This window comes from Helianthus annuus, chromosome 14 (assembly GCF_002127325.2).
Source record: "Helianthus annuus cultivar XRQ/B chromosome 14, HanXRQr2.0-SUNRISE, whole genome shotgun sequence".
Classification (NCBI taxonomy): domain Eukaryota; kingdom Viridiplantae; phylum Streptophyta; class Magnoliopsida; order Asterales; family Asteraceae; genus Helianthus; species Helianthus annuus.
This window is the reverse complement of record NC_035446.2, coordinates 129,907,165-129,926,516: the sequence shown is the minus strand read 5'-3', so window position 1 is coordinate 129,926,516 and position 19,352 is coordinate 129,907,165. Positions and strand designations below refer to the sequence as shown.

At 35.4% G+C, this 19,352-nt stretch overlaps 1 protein-coding gene across 1 annotated transcript; it reads right to left on the bottom strand.

Annotated features, from left to right (window-relative positions):
- Window positions 1-4,930: 4,930 nt before the first annotated feature.
- On the bottom strand, window positions 4,931-7,276 carry LOC110903809 (histone H3-like centromeric protein HTR12). The gene is made up of 7 exons (XM_022149589.2): window positions 7,121-7,276; window positions 6,988-7,013; window positions 6,847-6,877; window positions 6,631-6,755; window positions 5,592-5,666; window positions 5,341-5,416; window positions 4,931-5,203 (listed from the first exon to the last, which is right to left on the bottom strand). The coding sequence occupies exons 1-7, from the start codon at window positions 7,170-7,172 to the stop codon at window positions 5,148-5,150; spliced, it is 441 nt and encodes a 146-aa protein (XP_022005281.1). The 5' UTR covers window positions 7,173-7,276; the 3' UTR covers window positions 4,931-5,147.
- Between the last annotated feature and the right edge of the window lie 12,076 nt (window positions 7,277-19,352).

Here is a 19,352-nt window from a genome sequence, read left to right as displayed (position 1 = left end):
ATTTATAAGAGTCACTTAATAAAAAAATCTAACATTCCAAAACTACTAAGCTAGATCCCCATGGGTTGTATTTTCACTATTAAGTGTAATTTTTAAATTTTAAACATATTCATGAAAATTATCTAGATCTAAATTACAACACATATAAAATAAGCTAGAACATTTGAGTAAAATTTCCTTATATGCATTTGTTGATTTATACTCTAGCAAAGTTGTGGTGTGGTTGTATCTTTATATTATCTGGTTTATGTGTTGATTTTAAATGATCAACTCTTGTTACAAATACGTATTTGTTTTTCATATCGATCGAACTCCACTTAATCAACAATCAAGAAAACCGTTGAATCAGTTTTATATTATCGTCAACAACCTAATTTTTTATATATGTTTTTATCAGTATGTACAACTTTTTTGATGTTTTTTATTTATAAGCTAAAAACTATATAATTTAACAAGAAGGAAACACAAAAGCAATTTATTATTATCGGAACAAACTGAATAAAGTAAAAAATCCGAGGGTGGTTTTTGTAAATACCTCCCATTTTCAAGTGGTTTGACTTGGCAGAATATATCGGGCCTAGTATTTCCGAAAAAGTTTATTTTAATTAAAGTTTGGTATGTTCTACACGGGTTGAGATCATGTACAAACAGTGCTAACTGTAAGAATCGTAAAAACAGATCTGAACCATTGATAGTTTAAATCAAGGGTTATGGTTGATTATAAATAAAACCCTTATAATTAAAAATTAGTACTAACAAGTTAGGGGTAATTATGTAAAATTGCTAGTCATTTGACATTTTCAATTAAATACAAATTCCACCAAGGTTTTTTAAACTAAAATAACTTTTATATACTTCATTATTTTTTTAAAAAAAAATATATCATAAAATCAAGTATTTTTTTATCTTTAATATGAGTACCATATTGCTATACTTTTTTTTTGTTTATAAAAATAACTTTTAAAAAAGTTACCAAAAGTTGTTTTATAATTGTGCTGATAATGTGTTGATTATGTGTTAATTACAATATAATTGCCCATCGAGATATTTCATAAAATTTGTTAAATATTCTTCCCATAAGATTTTATCCTGCTTGCAGCTGATTTGAATCAGCACTTTGAAAACTAACCAACACGTGTATTAACAACACTTTAAAAACATACCAGCACATATGCTAATAACACTTTAAAAACATATCAGCACATGTGCTAACAGAACTTTAGAAACATACCAGCACATGTGTAAACAACACATTAAAAACATACTGAAAAAAATAAGTAGCACATGTTTTTTGCTGCACTTGAAAAACAAGCACAACAGGAAACTAAATTTATGTAAATACACATGCTAACTGCGTAATGGAAAATTAATTTCAAGTTTTTATTTTAGTTTATCTGTTTATTTCTTTATTTGAATTCTTGGTACTTATCTTTATTGACTTTTATCTTAGTTTAAAACAATCATATAGTTGTCATAATTTGTTACAAAGTGCTGATTAACAAATTGCCCGTTGTTGGAGGAGATTGTGCTGATTAATAAAGTGCTGATTAACAAAGTGCCTATTGTTGTGATTTGTGAAGATTGTGCTGATTTACAAAGTGCCTGTTGTTGGAAATTTTCAAATTTTGATTTGAAATAGTGCATTAATATAAGGGATAATTAAAATTTGGAATTAATTAAATTCAAAAAATAGAGTGATAAAGTCTAAAATACCCTTGTCTAGTTTTTTTAATGAAGGACACATGTCTAATAGTTGTTGGTTCTTATAGTTCTTACACATATTGAGGTTTGTATTTGATCCCATCTCTGTTCTACACTTTACTTCAATTATTGAGATAGTGCTTTAATTCAATTGTCTTCTTGTTAAGGCTGTTCAAACTGTTCGGCGCTCGAAGATCGTTCGACGATCGTTTGAAAAAGCTCGGAAATCTGCTCGTTCGATTCCTTGCTCGGTTAAAACCGAGCTGAGCAGCTCGGTTCGGTTTAAAAACGAACCGAGCACGAGCATAGGTACGCTCGCTCGTCGCTCGTTCGGTTTCGATCAAATTTTATTTTTATTATATATATATATATATATATATATATATATATATATATATATATTATATTTATTAAATACAAACATTTGACATATCCAGCCGACATCCAAAACTACCCTTGAATCCTCATATACTAGAATCCTTCTTCAGTTAAAAAAAAAGAAAAAAGAAAAATAAAACCCTAATCTCTCTCAACTCTCAAGTCACACATCCAGCTAACATCCATCCAGATCCAGTTCCACCGTCCACATCCCTCGTCCGCAGGCATCACCGCCCGTCGGCCATCCACCATCCGCCATACAACCGCTCCACCGTCGGCCATCCACCACTCCACTGTCCGTCAGCCGTCGGTTAAACAAAACACACAACCACTTCGCGGTTTGAAGTACCCACACAAAACACCTATTCTTTAATTCATTCGTATTTTTTTGTATATATCCCCAATTTGATTCTTATTTTGTTGGAGGTTCATCACAATTTTTTTTCTAGTTTTGATAATTTTGGTACCTTTGAATTTGTTTTTAATGGACGTATTGAATTATTTAAGTGTTTATGTATAACCATGAATTTTGGTGAATAAATGGCTATGTAGGAATCCTAAATAAAACTGAGCAAAAGCGAACCGAACTGAGCGGCTCGGTTTTAAACCGAACCGAGCACGAGCATAAGATTTCCGCTCGATTTCCTAAATCCGAACCGAACCGAGCGGCTCGGTTTCAAACCGAACCGAGCACGAGCATGCCTTCGTTCGGTTCGGTTCGGCTCATGAACACCCCTACTTCTTGTACCGATAGAAATGATTCATTAGTTAAGGTGTGAATGAGTAGACAAAACAATTAACCTGGCTATTAATACTAGTTTGATAATAGGATGAAACATAAATAAGTATTGTTAGATGTTTAGTTTATGTATTTTGGGAGTTGTTATGATATTCCATTGGTAATGAGAGGACGGAATGATGAAAATGAGTTTTCCATACCAACAACGGGGTTAAGACAAACTTTTAACACTTTAGAGTGTCTTTAGTTGCTGAATTTATTGGAATTGCAATATGAAATCTACACAAAATATGTTGGAATTGTAATTTGAAATTCATGGATAACTTATTGGTTAAGAAATTAATAGAACCGGATGGATTTGCCTGAATTTCTTCATGTAAATTAATTTAACATTTCCTTCCAAATTGTGAAGAAATTCAACCAAATGAATCGGAATCTACAATCACTCGTCATCATCTAATCAACCACCCTCAGCCGCTGCCATCACAAAGGAGTGGCATGGGAAATGCAATATGGAAATATGGAAGGCGAGGAATGAAGCGATTTTCAACAACAATCATCTCTAATTCAGTAGAACGGCAAACATTATTAAAGAGAATACTTTTTTATTGGATTTCTAGTAGATTTAAATATGTAAACCTTAATTTGGTTATATGGTGTGAGTTTAATATGTGAGATGTAATTATGTGACTTTGGGTTTAATTGCCTCAAACAACAACAACAACAACATTCTTTTCATTCTTTCTTGAAGGAACGAAAAAAAAAACACCATCTTACCAAAAAATGGAAATTTTTATATTTGGAAGAAGTTATATTCCTTGTGGAATGCACAATTCCATTACCAATGACAACAAAATAGAGTTTTTTTCCAAAGTGGTGTAGTTTGAAAACTTATTTACCAAAATGGGGAGTTTCAAAAGTATTTACCAAAATAGGTGGTTTCTAACTTTATAGTTTCTCACTCCTGATCTCATTGGATAATATCAATTCATCAACTAATTATTCAATTAATCATTTTTCTAGCATGAATATTATTAGTTTTATGTTTTATATTCTTTACTTAAAAAATGAACTTATTTGAAAAAACAATCCATAATACATAAATAAATTCTTTTTTTTTTCTTCCTTTTAATCACATTTTTTTGTTGAATTTACCTTCCGTTACCTGTTACTTTTCTTTGAAAATAAGTAATATCTTTTTAGTATACTTAAATCTTTTGTTTCTATTTTTTTATTTAGGTTTTATTTAAGAAGAAACAATTTTCTAAGAAAACGATTTTTTAGAAGTATGGTTCTTCCTTTTTTACATTTCTAATTTACTACCAAAAAAACAAAAACAAAATTAAAAAAAATTGTAAAGTAAGAATATAAAAAAATATCATTTTACGTGTTTTTTTTTTTTTTGTTTTTTTAGAAGAATGATTGTTTCTTTTACACACATATATTAATGGATATCAATACGTGTTTTACGTCCATCAAAAACCATATAAACGAACGATAGAAAACGAATAATGAGATTAGGAGTGAGTAACTATAAAGGTAGAAACTACCTGTTTTGGTAAATACTTTTTAAACTATCTATTTTGGTAAATAAGTTTTCAAACTACACCACTTTAGGAAAAAACTCCAACAAAATATGGTTTTTTTCATTCCATCACAATGATCCATTCTATTATGCCTTTAGTTCCTTCATATCAAATGCTACCTAAAAGTTGTTATAGTTTGCAAGAAAATAAGAAGATAAAAAAATGTAAAAGTTTAAAATAATGTCTGTTTCATTAGTTAGATTAGACTCGAAATTGGTACTTAAAATAGTTTTTCTTATCAAATAAAGAGGGAGAGAAAGAGAGGATGTGAGTGCGTTAGAAAAAAAAAAAAAAAAAAAAAAAAAAAAAAAAAAAAACGAGATATAAGTTTGAAAAAACAAGTGTTGGGTTTGCTAAAACACTACAATACGGTTTTACAAAACGTATCGCCTCAACAAACATCACCATTTTCATACTCATTCACGCTTCCATTTCAAAACCCTCTACCAAACTCTCAAACCAAACACCATCTATTATTCATATTCATCCTTCTTATATTACCAAACACACCATGAAAATGAAACCATAATAAATCCCTAAAATAATTGGGAGACATCTACAAAACAATTGACATTCCAACTTTGCATTCAATATGCCACCAATGTACCTGTTTTCTACAGCTATAAATTTGCACTCAATAACCTATTCTCATCATAAAGATATGCCTATGATAAACACGCTAAACCACTCTAGATGTGTCTCGTTAGTTGTTACAGCGTACAACAATTCTCTGCCTCATCTAACTACCATGGCTGCCCTTTCTTCCCAAGCCGTCTTGCCAATTCCCAATCCTTTTTCACTGACCAAAATGCATATAAAAAAAGGTCAGTACGGGTCGGGTTGACCCTTAAGCCTGCTACCATTTTAGCTAAAAATAAATAATTATTTGACCCGTTGAGAACTGAGATAAAACAATAGAGTTCTGTGAAAACTTACTGAGGGTAACACGTTTAGCATGAATTGCACATAGCATTGAATCTTCAAACAACTGGATTATGTAATCTTCTGCTGCCTGAAATATATGGGGACTACATTATTATAAATATATACCAAAATTTGATATAAGAGACGGTTTAGAAAAATTAAGAATGCTACAAATTTTGGATGATAAAATTGTAATGCTTGTAACAAGATACGAAGCCTGAGTAACTTGGATAATAAGTCTAAAGTGAAAAAAATTAGGATACCTCTTGAAGGGCTTGTAGAGCTTCAGCTTGCCAGCGGGTAATTTCAGGGGACATGTAGTTGCTTATCTCTCTTACCTGTTCAATTCATAGTTAACGTCACAATATACAAAAAGTAGCACAAAAGATTATTTAATAAGAGGTGACAGTAACACAAGATTATACCAGTTGTTATTGATTATACAAGTAGTAACTCGACAAGACGCTCATTACTTTCCTAAGATTTCTTACTATAAAGTCTAGTGTACGTCATCTTCTAATCACAAATAGTCAAATTTAATGCATAGTGCATAAGATACAACTTTTATCAAACAATCATCAGCTTAAAATTCTGGCAGTTCCAATGCAAAGAGGAAGATTCACCTAAAGTTGATGTGTTGTTACTTGTTACATGTTATTTTTTTACAAAAGATTTTGTATATGTGTAATATATTTCTTGTCAAAATGTAACTAACGGGACCCTTAATTACAAAAAATTAACTGTATATAACATTCATTTTTAAAGAATCAGAAAACACTACAAATAGAAGAAAGAAATGAACACTTTAGTAGAAAAGTTGTTAGTTAGTAAATATAAAACTAAAACGCAGTTAGCACTAATGTATTCATCACACATCCACACATCTTTTAGAAGTCTGAGATTTCTTAGTAAATCTGAAATCAAAACGCAGTTATCAGTCTATAAAGGTACATTGTATGTGTCACTTCTGTTTTAAACTATAACATTCGATAAGATATAGCAAAGATATGTACAAATGATAACTCCTCTATATATAGAGACGAGGAGCATGGTTGTTAATGGCGAATAGCGGGCCGCTATTTTATAAATAGCGATACACTAGAAAAAAAGTTTAAAAAATTTTATATGTATATTATATCAAAATACCCTATCATATATGCTATTTTATATGTATATTTAACAAAAACCTAAAATTCAATCAATTGTAGCAGTATAAACTAACATTTTCAAAACCTATTTCCTACAATGTACACACCATACATAGAAAAAATCAACATAAGTCAACAGATAAAGACATCTCACAGTTCGAATAAACGGAGCAGCCGGAATAAGAAGATCAACACCCTTCTGCAACTTCCTAATCTCACGAAGCGCCTGCGTCCCCGGCTTAAACCGATGCGGCTTCTTATTCCCTCCACCTCCTGAACCTAAATCCCAAATTACACCAATCTATCAAAACCAAAACCAAAACCAAAAACACACATTCACACACAAATCAATATGTATACAAACACTCACTCTCTGGTTCCTTTCTCGGAGTTTTCCTCGGCTACAAATTTCCACAAGTAACCAAAACCAAACAAATCAGATATTCCTAACAACAAATTGCATGAAAACAACACAAAAATTGAAACGATAGACAAGTAGAAACCGCATTACCGTACTCGTTGAAGCAGATGCTCTAGCTGCAATAAAAGAGTGAAAAAATTAGGGTTTGAAACATGAGAAAATGAAAAGTTGAAACTGAAAACAACAAGGTAGATGAGCGAGAGCAAGAGAGAGAGAAACTAACAGTCTCTTCGAGTGCCCCAACTTCGTTTAGCAGGCTGTTTTTTTCTCGCCATTGTTGCGTTGATTTGAAGCAGTTATGGTGGAACTAAAAGCCCTAATTTTGAAAACTAACTTGTGTGTGTTTCCCCGCTCAGTTTGATATTATTTCGGATACGGGTATCTCGTTACGGGTCGAAGTGGTCCGGTTAATATGTCTTGTTCGGATTACGGGTTTTCAAAGTGATCCAACATATACCATGTAGTATTCAATTTTTAACTTTAACTCGATTTCGGTATTGGTAGTTGGTACTATGCGTAGGGTACCGATTTAGGATTTTTAACGGTACTGTACAATGTTGGTACCGACCGAACATGTAGAATAGCGTGTTCGGTTTTGGTTCTAGCTAAACTTCGGATACGGGTACCTCGTCACAAGTCGAACTTGTGCGGTTGATATGACTTGTTTGAATTACGTGTTTGGGCCCGGAACCATGTCTCGTGGATAAATAAATAGTGGTGCTTGATCTATGTAATAATGTGATTTACATGAAGAAGGGGAAACATCAAGTCATTGGTAATCTAATAATAAGTAGTTGCACATGTTATTTTTAGGGTCGGTTTTTGCTCTATAGGATAAATGTTAGCAGTGGTACCAGAATCAAATGTGCGGGGAAGGTAGAGATAGAAAAAGTCGATTTTGTAGAATACATGATGAATATATACGGTTTGTTTCTTGAATTTGCATTTCTATTTCTTGATAAACTAGGTTAGAAACTTGTGTATTACACGGGGTTGTACATTAAAAACACTATAATTCAAATTTTTTTTTTACTAAACATCTCATCACCGAAATTACATATTGTTAGATGTAATAATGGTAAAATAAAAGGTATAATAATATATCATAAAATTTAAATGGCTGTTTATATAAAAATATAAAATGCAAAATATAGCTGGCTAAACTCACCAAAAAGCAATCTTTTATAACCCCATGTAAAAAATGGCTGTTTATATAAAAATATAAAATGCAATATATAGCTGGCTAAACTCACCAAAAAGCAATCTTTTATAACCCCATGTAAAAAAAACTTTTTTACAGTATGTTTCTAAAAGTATATCTTTGAAAAACAATTAAGTAAAATAAAATAAAAGTATAAAAGTATACCTCCACATATTTTTCAAGCACCTCATTTGTATTTTTATAATTATTTTATTAGTCTCAAGTATACCTATAATATTACCGAGTTAAACTATACAACTTTTGGTGTACATTTGACGAAGTTTTGTTTTTTTAAAAGGGTGTAGTTGACAAAATTATTTATCAAAATGACTTGTTTCAAAAGTATTTATCAAAATGGGTTCTTTTATCTATACAACCTAATAAAAGCCTCAATTAGGGGACACATGTCCCCCTCCTATGGCCTCTAAATCTAATTTTCCCGCCAAAATGTTCATTCTCCTCATTTCCCTTGAATAACTCGACACGGGATCCAGCAACTAATTTGGGTCCTTAATCTTCGGTCCATATTTAAGAGAACAAACCGATCAACTTTCCCATTCACCTTTCTTCTCTTATACTCTTTGTGATTTTAGGGTTTTTTTACCTTTCTATCGTTCGATTTTTCATCAGATCTAACAACGATTCTTGAAACATCGATGGTATGTATGTTATTCCTCTAATACGTAATCTTTGAATCTGTAATTTTATTTGTTCTTATGACTGATTTTAGGGTTTTTTTCCTTTTTATTGTTGGATTCTTCATCAGCTCTTATACCGATTCTTCGAACATCGACGGTATGTATGTTATTCCTCTAATACGTAATCTTTGAATCTGTAATTTTTTTGTTCTTATCACTGATTTTAGGGTTTTTTTTCCTTTCTATTGTTCGATTCTTCATCAGCTCTTATACCGATTCTTCGAACATCGACGGTATGTATTTTATTCCTTTAATAATACTTAATATTTGAATCTGTATTTTTTTTTTTGTTATCATTGAAGAATCGAACAGACAGGGTACATCTTCAGAACCATTAATCATTATATTGTAAATGAATATCAATTTCTAATAATATTCTGAGAAGTTTTTTGATTTTCTTAATATATTTTTGTTTATAATAACTCCATCAGATTGTTGTTTTCTTTTTATTTTGAAATTTGAAATTTTGTAATATGTAATCTGATTCATTATTTTTTTGTAACCGTTGTTTGTAGGTTTTGAATATGACGGAAAGTTCATCAAGGTAATTTATGTTTATCTTCTACATCATGTTTTGTACTATAACTTTTAATCATTGTGTTTGATATGTAGATCTGTATAAATTTTTGGAAATTATGTATAATTTTTTGATTGTTATGATTTGTTAAGTATTTTTTCTGTTTAATAAGTTTATTAGAATTTCTTCATGTAAAATTTTAATTCTTTTATGTATAAAATCTGTTTTCTTATGTTTGTTGAATCTATTATTCTATATCATCTGTTTTGTTATTTTCATTTAAACTGTATTTTTAATCGTTGTTTTTTATTGTTTATGTTATTTGTCTGTTCTACGTGATTGTTATTTTTTAAAATTGTTTATGTTTATTTTAAATTTTTTGTTTATGTGTTTAGAATTTTATAATTTGTATTGTATTCCTTCTATTCATTTTATTGTTTATTAATATCTTATATTTTTCTAATCAGTATCAGGAAGCCATCTTTCTGTAGGCATTTGAATAGAGCCGATGAATTTCTTATGGTAATTGATAATTTCTAACATCTATCATATATATCTTTTTTGTTTTCGTTAAATTCCTTTTATTATTATTATTTGTTTAGTTATACTTTATTTTCAGTTGTTTGCTTTATAAGGCTCTTCCATCTGACTGAAATTTGAAATTAAGATTGACATTTTTTTTTTCTAAAAGTATCACAAACTAATGTGAGAAATTTGAAATTAATGTGATTGACATTTTTTTCTAAAAGTATCACAAACTAAGAACTAATAAAATCTTAAATTTTTTTAATTTGAAATAACTAATAAATAATTTTCTAATAAAATGCGAGAAATTTGAAATTAATGTGATTGAGAAATTTTTTTTTGGAAAGTATCACAAAATTAGGAACCAATGGAATTTTAAAATTTGAAAATTTGAACGTATATCTATAAAATTGAAAATAAGTTACATATTTGATTTCTAATAAAATGTTTGAAAAGTATCACAAATTAGGCAACAATGAAATCTTAAAATTTTAAAAATTTGAACTTCTATCTATAAATTTTGAAATAAGTTACAAATTTGATTTCTGATAAAATTTTTGAAATTTGAAATTAATGTGATAAAGAATTTTTTTTTTTTTGGAAAATATCACAAACTAAGAAATAATGAAATCTTAAAATTTTTTAAAATTAGAACTTATATCTATACATTTGGCAATGAGTTTCAAATTTAATTTCTAATAAAATGTCAGAAATTTGAAATTAATGTGATTGAGTATTTTTTTTGAAAATGTATCACATACTAGGAACTAATGAAATTTTATTTTTTTTTAAATTTGAACTTATATCTATAAATTTGGAAACAAGTTTCAAATTTGATTTTGATAATAAATTTAATAGGTAATCAAATATGTAACTGATATGATACTTGAACGGGAAAAGTTGTGTGGGGGAGAATGTGGTTTCAACACATGCATTTTATAGAATCATTTATTAGATAAAAGATACGAATTTTTTCAATATATGTGTCATGCTTACAATATGTAATGGGAGAGACAGGATGTGTTTACATGATTTATTGCACTTATCAACTTAAAATTTGTTTGTATTAAATAACTATGTGCATGTATACATAAGTAAAATAAATATATAAATAGGCGGTTTGCTCAAACTACCAAGTTTGTTTACTAGAGCTCAGATTTTAATATTCAAGGTTTCCCAAATTGTAGTGAATTAATTTGGTTTGTTTCGATCATAAAAATATAAAAATATGAGAAATTTGAAATTGATGTGATTGAGAAAATTTTTGGAAAGTATCATAAATTAGGAACCAATGAAATCTTAAAATTTTAAAAATTTGAACTTATATCTATAAATTTGGAAATAAGTTACCAATTTGATTTCTAATAAAATGTGGGTACTTTGAAATTAACGTGATTGAGATTTTTTTGAAGTATTACAAACTAGGAACTAATAAAATCTTAAAATTTGAACTTAAATCTATAATTTTGGAAATAAGTTACAAAATTGATTTTGATAATAAGTTTTAATAAATTTTTATGACGTTTGAATGATATATTATTCTGATTTTTACCACCGTATACTAGATTTTGTTTTATATTGCAAAAATATTTGGTCGATTGTATCGCAATTAGGGTTTTGAACATTCATGTTTGTTTCAATAATGTTGTCTTATTGCTATTTTGATTGTTTGGTATCCATGTTGTTCTTGATTTGATGTTGTGATAGCCTCTTTAATTGTTGCTAAAATGGCACATTTTGAGTTTTGTACTTTTGTTTTTTCTCAAGCCAGGTATTGTAATATGTTTCAAATTAGGTCATTTTAATTATGTAATTTGTTAGACAATTTGTACGAAGTTTTCTGGATTTTCTAATTAGCTAAATTTGTTTGTTAACAACCTAAAGTTGCAAGCTTCTTTAATTGGGTGTTGAAATCGTTGGTGTTAATGTTTGAGATCTCGATCTCGCCAATACAAAGCGTGTGCTGATAACTTTGTTTGTGTTAGTAACTTTCAAATTGTGCCTCTGGTGAGAAATAAATGCAGTTTTCTTTACGTCTTTCAACTTTTGAATTATGTTAGCATCACTATATATTATTTACCTGATGTAGGACATGTACAATGATAATGCTATATCCATCCTTGAAAATACATGTTTAAGATTACTTTATTGTCATTTCTAATTTAAGTTTGTTACAAACATTTGTTGATATAATTTGTTAGTTTTTAGTATGATTAGAAGTAGTGGTGTGAAAACTAATTGTGTTTTTTAATTGTAGCAACATGTGCTGTCACACCCCAACCGATGGCGGAATCATCGGGGCGCGGCACTGAGCGAAACAGATTGTTCAGAAGTTTCCACAACAACTATCATACAATTCAGTTATATAACACGTCCCATACCGTGTCCCAAATAATAACAAGTTATCATAGAAATCAACTAAACAATATGGGAACTGTTCCGACAACTCAAATTCTTAATTATTACAGACCGAAAGTAAATATTGTTTTAAGACTTCTAGACGGCTATCCGTAAATCTTACTGACTACAGGTGCCAGTACAAGATCTACAGATAATTATGGCCCTGGAACAAATACGTGGACACTGTCCTAAGGTCACAGGATCCTAGAAGCTTATTATTGCCTCGCTTCCCTAGCACGCTAGTAGCTTAAACACCTGTCACATACGTTAAAATAAAAGTCAATACATATAATGTAAAGGTGAGTACACAAGTTTGATATAGCATATAGAGTTCGAATAGTTTACGCATAACCAAGCACGTACACAAGGGCAAACGATGCATGTAAATTATCGACATGGGACCATCGATACCAACGACTTCGAGTTGACTGTCCGAGACAGTTCGCAATACATGATTACCACCGTAATCCATGCAAGTAATTGTCCTTAGCAACCCCCGTGTGAACGGGTGCTGAGTCCAAACTATAGTACTACGTTGCTAAAGCAGGTAGATAGCACTCCACGTGTAAACATAATAAACAGCAATCATTTAGACAAGTAATACATGCAAGAAGGTTAGCGTTCAAATAGTTTGTGTTGATCGTGATTTTGATAGTTTACGTATGTAACACCCAAAAGTGCTGAAAGCAAAAAGGGATCGAGTATACTCACAGTGGTTGATCGTGGATTGAAGGGAGCACTGAGAATAGGTTAGCCTGAATAGTTCGATCGAGTAGGCCATTCGATCGGACAGCAGTTCGATCGAGTGGGCTGTTCGATTGGTTTGAAAGTCCGTTCGAACATCCATTCGATCGGCCGGCTGGCTCGATCGGCTGGTTCCTTCAAGTGGATTGTTTCTTCCTTTGATGAGAAGGATGTGTTTGTGTTTGATGGTTTGTACTACCTTTCAGGTTGGCCGATCGAACAGCTGTTCGATCGGTTAGCCCAACCGATCGGCTAGCACTTCATTGTTTTCAAATATGTCACTCGATCGGTTGGTATGCTCGATCGGGTGACATTCCAATGTTTTGAAAAGTCTAAGTGTTTTGAAGTATAGTATCTCATGATTCGAGCAGTAATGATTACAATCGAGTGGCGTAGTCGATCGAACAGTACCTAGTCAATACTACACTTTTGTGAGTTTGTGGGACTAAGTGCTAGTCGATCGGTTAGCCTAGTCGATCGGCTGGCATAGTCGTTCGGTTGGGCTGTTCGATCGAACAGCCTAGCCGTTCGGCCAGCTTCTCGATTCGGTTAACCTTTCACTTAACACTTGGTTATTCCCGTTAATTGATGATGTTTTAGAGATATTTTGACTACGAGTTGAACCACAAAGCTGAAGTCCCTACTTAGTCTACTGACTCGAGCAGGAATCACCCAAGCTCGGCCAGAGGCGGTTTGGAACTTAAGTTTAACATTTAACCCGAAATCGGTATATCTCTCGGTAAAACCCGAATCTTGAACCATGTGTTCGTTTAGATTGATTTGTAAATCGGTTCAAGTCTCGTTTTCACCTTTTTGAGTGTAAAAGAGTTGAAAGATAGATGAAAACCCATCTTCCAATCCTTTTCCACCGTGAAATGTTAAGATCTTTGGAAGATTTTAGGTTATTTATGTGGAAATCGGTTAGATCTAGCTTATTCATGGTTGAATGAAGTCAAGAACATGAAGTTCTTGATGAACACCAAGAACACCATGATGACATCACTCAAGAACACCTAGATCTTGGTGATTTCATGGATGAAATTCAGATTTTGAAAGATAGAAAGATGGAGAATCGATTAATGAACAAAAACGTACAAGGATTAGAGCGAAATACTTACCGGTTTGAGAGAAATCTGAGATTTAGTGAGAAGAAGAGGCTGGTCGGTCAGAGCTTTTCCAAAAGTGGAAAGCTTGACAAGGACAGCCCTATTTATAGGCTTCCAAAAGAGGAAAGGGTCAGCTGATCGAACAGCATCCCTGATCGAGCAGCTGCTCGATCGAACAGCCTGTTCGATCGGCTTGCCTGGTTTTGAGTGTTTCGCGACGATTTTTGATATTTCGACTTCGATGAACGATGATTTGAGAATGATAGAATTCCTAATCAAATTACTTTTAGTCTCAATTACTATATCTAACATACAAGCATCCTTACAACCATTTCGGGTTCGATTTCCATAGAGTTTGATTCACCTTTGAGTCTTGATTGATTTGATTGATTCACCACACACTTTAACACAAAAGTAAACATGCACAAGTAACACATAAGGCACACACACACGTATAAAAAGTACTAAAATCCCCACACTAGAGTTCGATGATTGATTTTGATTAGCTTGATTATTGATTGACTAGCTTTATTGCGTTGTTACTTCCTATCATTCACAGTCGGTCGTTGATTCACAGTTCGATTATCGGTCGATTAGTTTGATTATACAACACTTACTCCAAATAATATGAAAATCAAAATGAATTTAAAATGAAATTAATCTTTATTAATCTTTAATTCCAATAACAGTCAACCCTTGACTTTGACTTTTGGAAAACACGGGGTGTTACAGTCTCCCCTCCTTTAGGGAATTTCGTCCCGAAATTAGGCCGAGAACCGTACATCGCCGTGTGATTTTACCAATTTGATGCTTCAGATCTATCTGAATAACTGCGGGTACTTGGCCTTCATGTCACTTTCGAGTTCCCAAGTGAACTCCGCGCCTCGTTTGCCTTCCCATCGTACTTTTACAATAGGAATGCGAGAGCGTCTGAGTTGCTTGGTCTGTCGGTCCATGATTTCGACAGGCTTTTCCACGAAGTGTAGTGTCTCATTGACCTGAAGATCGTCGAGTGGTATTATTGCGTCGTGGTCGGCTACGCATTTTCGAAGGTTTGAAATATGGAAAGTCGGGTGGACATTGCTGAGTTCCTCCGGTAATTCGAGTTTGTAGGCAACTTTACCGATCCTTTCCAGAATCTTAAAAGGTCCAACAAATCGAGGCGCAAGTTTCCCTCTTTTGCCGAATCGGACTACTCCCTTCCAAGGTGATACCTTTAGGAGCACGTAGTCGCCAACTGCAAATTCGCGGGGCCTGCGTCGTTTATCGGCGTACATCTTTTGTCTGTCCCGGGCCTTTACCAAGTTTTCCCTGATCTGGTGGATCTTGTCAGTCGTTTCTTGCAGAATCTCGGGCCCAGTCAATTGTGAATGACCGACCTCGTGCCATACAATAGGCGAGCGACATCTCCTACCATACAAGGCTTCGAAAGGTGCCATTTCGATGCTGGAGTGATAGCTATTATTGTACGAAAATTCGACTAACGGTAGGTGTTTGCTCCAACTACCACCAAAATCGATAACACACGCACGGAGCATGTCTTCAATAGTACGAATCGTTCTTTCAGTCTGCCCGTCGGTTTGCGGGTGGAATGCGGTACTCAAATTCAGCGTCGTACCCAGAGCTGCTTGAAAAGTTTCCCACAATCTCGATGTAAACCGAGCATCGCGATCCGAAATGATGTCTCGAGGCGTACCATGATTCTTGATGATCTCGTCGGTGTAGATTTGGGCTAGCTTGGCCACCTTATAGTCTTCTCGTATTGGCAGAAAGTGGGCTGATTTGGTTAGACGGTCGACTATAACCCAAATACTGTCGTGACCTGATGGCGTGGTCGGAAGCTTAGTTATGAAATCCATAGCTATGCTTTCCCACTTCCATACGGGTATCGGCGGTTGCTCGAGTAAGCCTGAAGGTCTTTGGTGTTCAGCCTTGACTCTTGCACAAGTTAAACAGCTACCAACATATAGAGCAATATCCCTTTTCATCCCAGGCCACCAGTACTTGTAGCGAAGGTCCTGGTACATCTTGTCCGCACCGGGATGAATGGAATATCGGGATTTGTGGGCTTCGTTCATGATGATCTTTCGCAAATCTGTCCTCCTCGGAACCCAGATTCGGTCCAGATAATAGAATATCCCGTTGGCTTTGCTCACGAGCTGAGTTCCATCATGATAGATTCGTTCTTTCTTCAACGTACGCTCGTTAAAGCAAGCGTGTTGTGCTTCGCGGATGAGAGCTTCGAGGTTATACTGAGCCTGGATGTTTCGAACACCTATCACGTAATTCTTTCTGCTGAGGGCGTCTGCAACTACATTCGCCTTGCCTGGGTGATAACGGATCTCACAGTCGTAATCGTTGAGAAGTTCTACCCATCGGCGTTGACGCATATTGAGTTCTCTCTGGTTAAAGATATGTTGTAGGCTCTTGTGATCGGTGAAGATCGTACACTTTGTACCATACAGGTAGTGTCGCCAAATCTTTAAGGCAAAGACAACTGCGCCTAGCTCGAGGTCATGGGTCGTATAGTTCTTCTCGTGGATTTTGAGCTGTCGAGATGCGTAAGCTATAACCTTGTCTCGTTGCATGAGAACACAGCCAAGTCCAAGGTTTGAAGCATCACAATAGACAACGAAGTCATCGCTTCCATCCGGCAGTGTAAGAACTGGTGCATGGCACAGCATGTGTTTGAGGGTTTGGAAAGCAGTCTCCTGCGCGGTTCCCCACACAAAAGGCTTGTCTTTATGAGTAAGGGAGGTAAGTGGTACAGCAATCTTTGAGAATCCTTCGATGAATCGCCGGTAGTAACCGGCTAATCCGAGAAAAGAGCGAACTTCTGACGGATTCTTTGGCGTAACCCATCCCTTGACTGCCTCAATCTTTGCAGGATCAACGTGTATACCTCGACTATTCACAATGTGACCCAGAAATTGAACCTCCTCCAACCAGAACTCACACTTGGAGAATTTGGCGTAGAGTTGGTTTCCCTGAAGCAACTCGAGAACCAATCGCAAATGCTGCGCATGTTCGGCCCTCGATCTGGAATAGATCAGGACATCGTCGATGAATACAATGACGAAACGGTCTAAGAACGGTTTACACACGCGATTCATCAGATCCATGAAGACCGCGGGTGCGTTGGTCAAACCAAAAGGCATGACAACAAATTCGTAGTGGCCGTATCGGGTTCGAAAAGCGGTTTTGGGTATGTCTTCCTCCTGAATCCGCAACTGATGGTAGCCTGAACGTAGATCAATCTTGGAGAAACACTGAGCACCTTGTAGTTGGTCAAACAGGTCATCGATTCTTGGTAAGGGGTATCGGTTCTTGATGGTCAGCTTGTTCAATTCCCGGTAATCGATGCACATTCGGAACGACCCGTCCTTCTTTTTGACGAAAAGGACTGGTGCGCCCCATGGAGAAGTGCTCGGGCGAATGAAGCCTTTTTCAAGTAACTCTTGGAGTTGGTTTGAGAGTTCTCGCATCTCAGATGGAGCGAGTCGATACGGAGCTTTGGCCACTGGGTTGGCTCCTGGAATAAGGTCGATTCGAAAGTCGATATCACGACTAGGAGGTAATCCAGGAAGATCATCAGGGAACACCTGAGGAAATTCTCGGACAACAGGAACATCCTTGACTTCAACTTTCTTTTTCTTGTCCGTCTCTGCTACAACAATGTTGGCCAAGAAGGCTCGATATTCCTTGCGGAGATATTTGCGAGCTTGAAGACAGGACATGAGTTTGAGATCTTTTGCAGTAGTTTCACCGTACACACATAGAATATCACCACTAGCTAACACAAAACGAATCATCTTATCGGAACACACAACTTCAGCACGGTTTTCACGAAGAAAGTCCATGCCTACTATGACATCGAAACTTCCGAGCTGCATTGGAATGAGATTAATTGGGAATATATGATTGTTGAGCTCGAGAGTACAATCACGGAGCACATAATTGACAGCAATGGTTCTTCCGGTAGCGATTTCTACTTCGAAGGGTGTCGAAAGATAAGAGCGCTTACGTCTAAGAAGCTTCTCAAATTCAAATGACACAAAGCAGTTATCGGCTCCAGTATCAAACAAACATGATGCATATATACCATTCACAAGGAACGTACCATTGACCACGTTGTTATCAGCTTGAGCCTGGTGTGCGTTGATGTTGAAAGTTCTGGCGTGAGCGGCTTGTTGTTGAGGCTGTTGTTGTTGTTGCTGGGGTTGTTGAGCTTCTTGTTTCACCACCCTGTTCGGGCACCGGTTTGCGAAGTGGTTAGGGTCACCACATGCAAAGCAGGTCCGAACATTGTTTGCCGGGGCCTGTGCAGCTTGAGGAGCTTGAGGAGCAGGTAGCAGGGCTTGGTTAACAGCGGCCTGAGCTTGCGTTTGACGGGGACCATAGCGGCAACTCGCAGTGAAATGCCCGTAAACGTTGCAGTGGGCACAGAATCGGCAGGCCACACCCACCGGGTGATGATAGGAACATGTAGCACAGAGTGGGTGGGGGCCGGTGTACGCACGCTTAGCCGGCGGCGCATTAATCACTGGCGCAGTGCGCTGTGGTTGTTGCTGTTGTGGTGGTACTGACTGAAGAGGAGCAGCATTGGTTGCGGCAGCGCAACTTTTGTTCTTCTTTCTTCTTCTCGAAGACTTGGAGGCTTGAGTGGTGGTGTTGTCTGTTGATGCGGCGGTGACTTGATGCAGGGGCTTGACTTGCTTATCCCAGAAACCAGCCTTCACCCGCTTGTCATTAATCTCAGCGGCGAGCAGGTAGGTCTCCTCAATCGTTGTGGGCTTTGAAGCTAGGACAAAATCCGCTACACAGTCAGGAAGAGCGCGGATGTATTTCTTGATGGTCATGTCGGGAGTCTTGACCTGGTCTGGACAGATGATGCTTAACTGCTTGAAGCGAGCAGTGAGACCGGCGTTGTCACCCTTGTCTTGTTTAATACCCCAGAATTCATCCTCCAACTTATGACGCTCATGGGAGGGACAGTATTCTTCGATCATGATTTCCTTCAGCTTCTTCCATGACAGAGCATAGGCTGCGTCGTTTCCGCGCTTGTTTCTTTCAGCAGTCCACCAGTCCAAAGCACGGGACTGGGAGACGCCAGTAGCATTGAGAGTCCGGAGATTATCTGGGCATCCACTTTGACGAAAGGTGACTTCTATCGAGTCAAACCAGTGAAACATAGCCGTTGGACCATCCTCGCCGGTGAACTCTTTTGGCCCACATGCCTTAAATTGCTTGAAGCTAAAAGCAGT

Excerpts from the sequence above, each read along its gene's own strand:
- LOC110903809 (XM_022149589.2), bottom strand. The coding sequence starts at position 7,172 with ATGGCGAGAAAAAAACAGCCTGCTAAACGAAGTTGGGGCACTCGAAGA. Across the intron at positions 7,014-7,120 it reads TTGGGGCACTCGAAGAGACT|CTAGAGCATCTGCTTCAACG; the intron begins GTTAGTTTCTCT and ends CTTTTATTGCAG. Across the intron at positions 5,417-5,591 it reads CTCTACAAGCCCTTCAAGAG|GCAGCAGAAGATTACATAAT; the intron begins GTATCCTAATTT and ends CATATATTTCAG.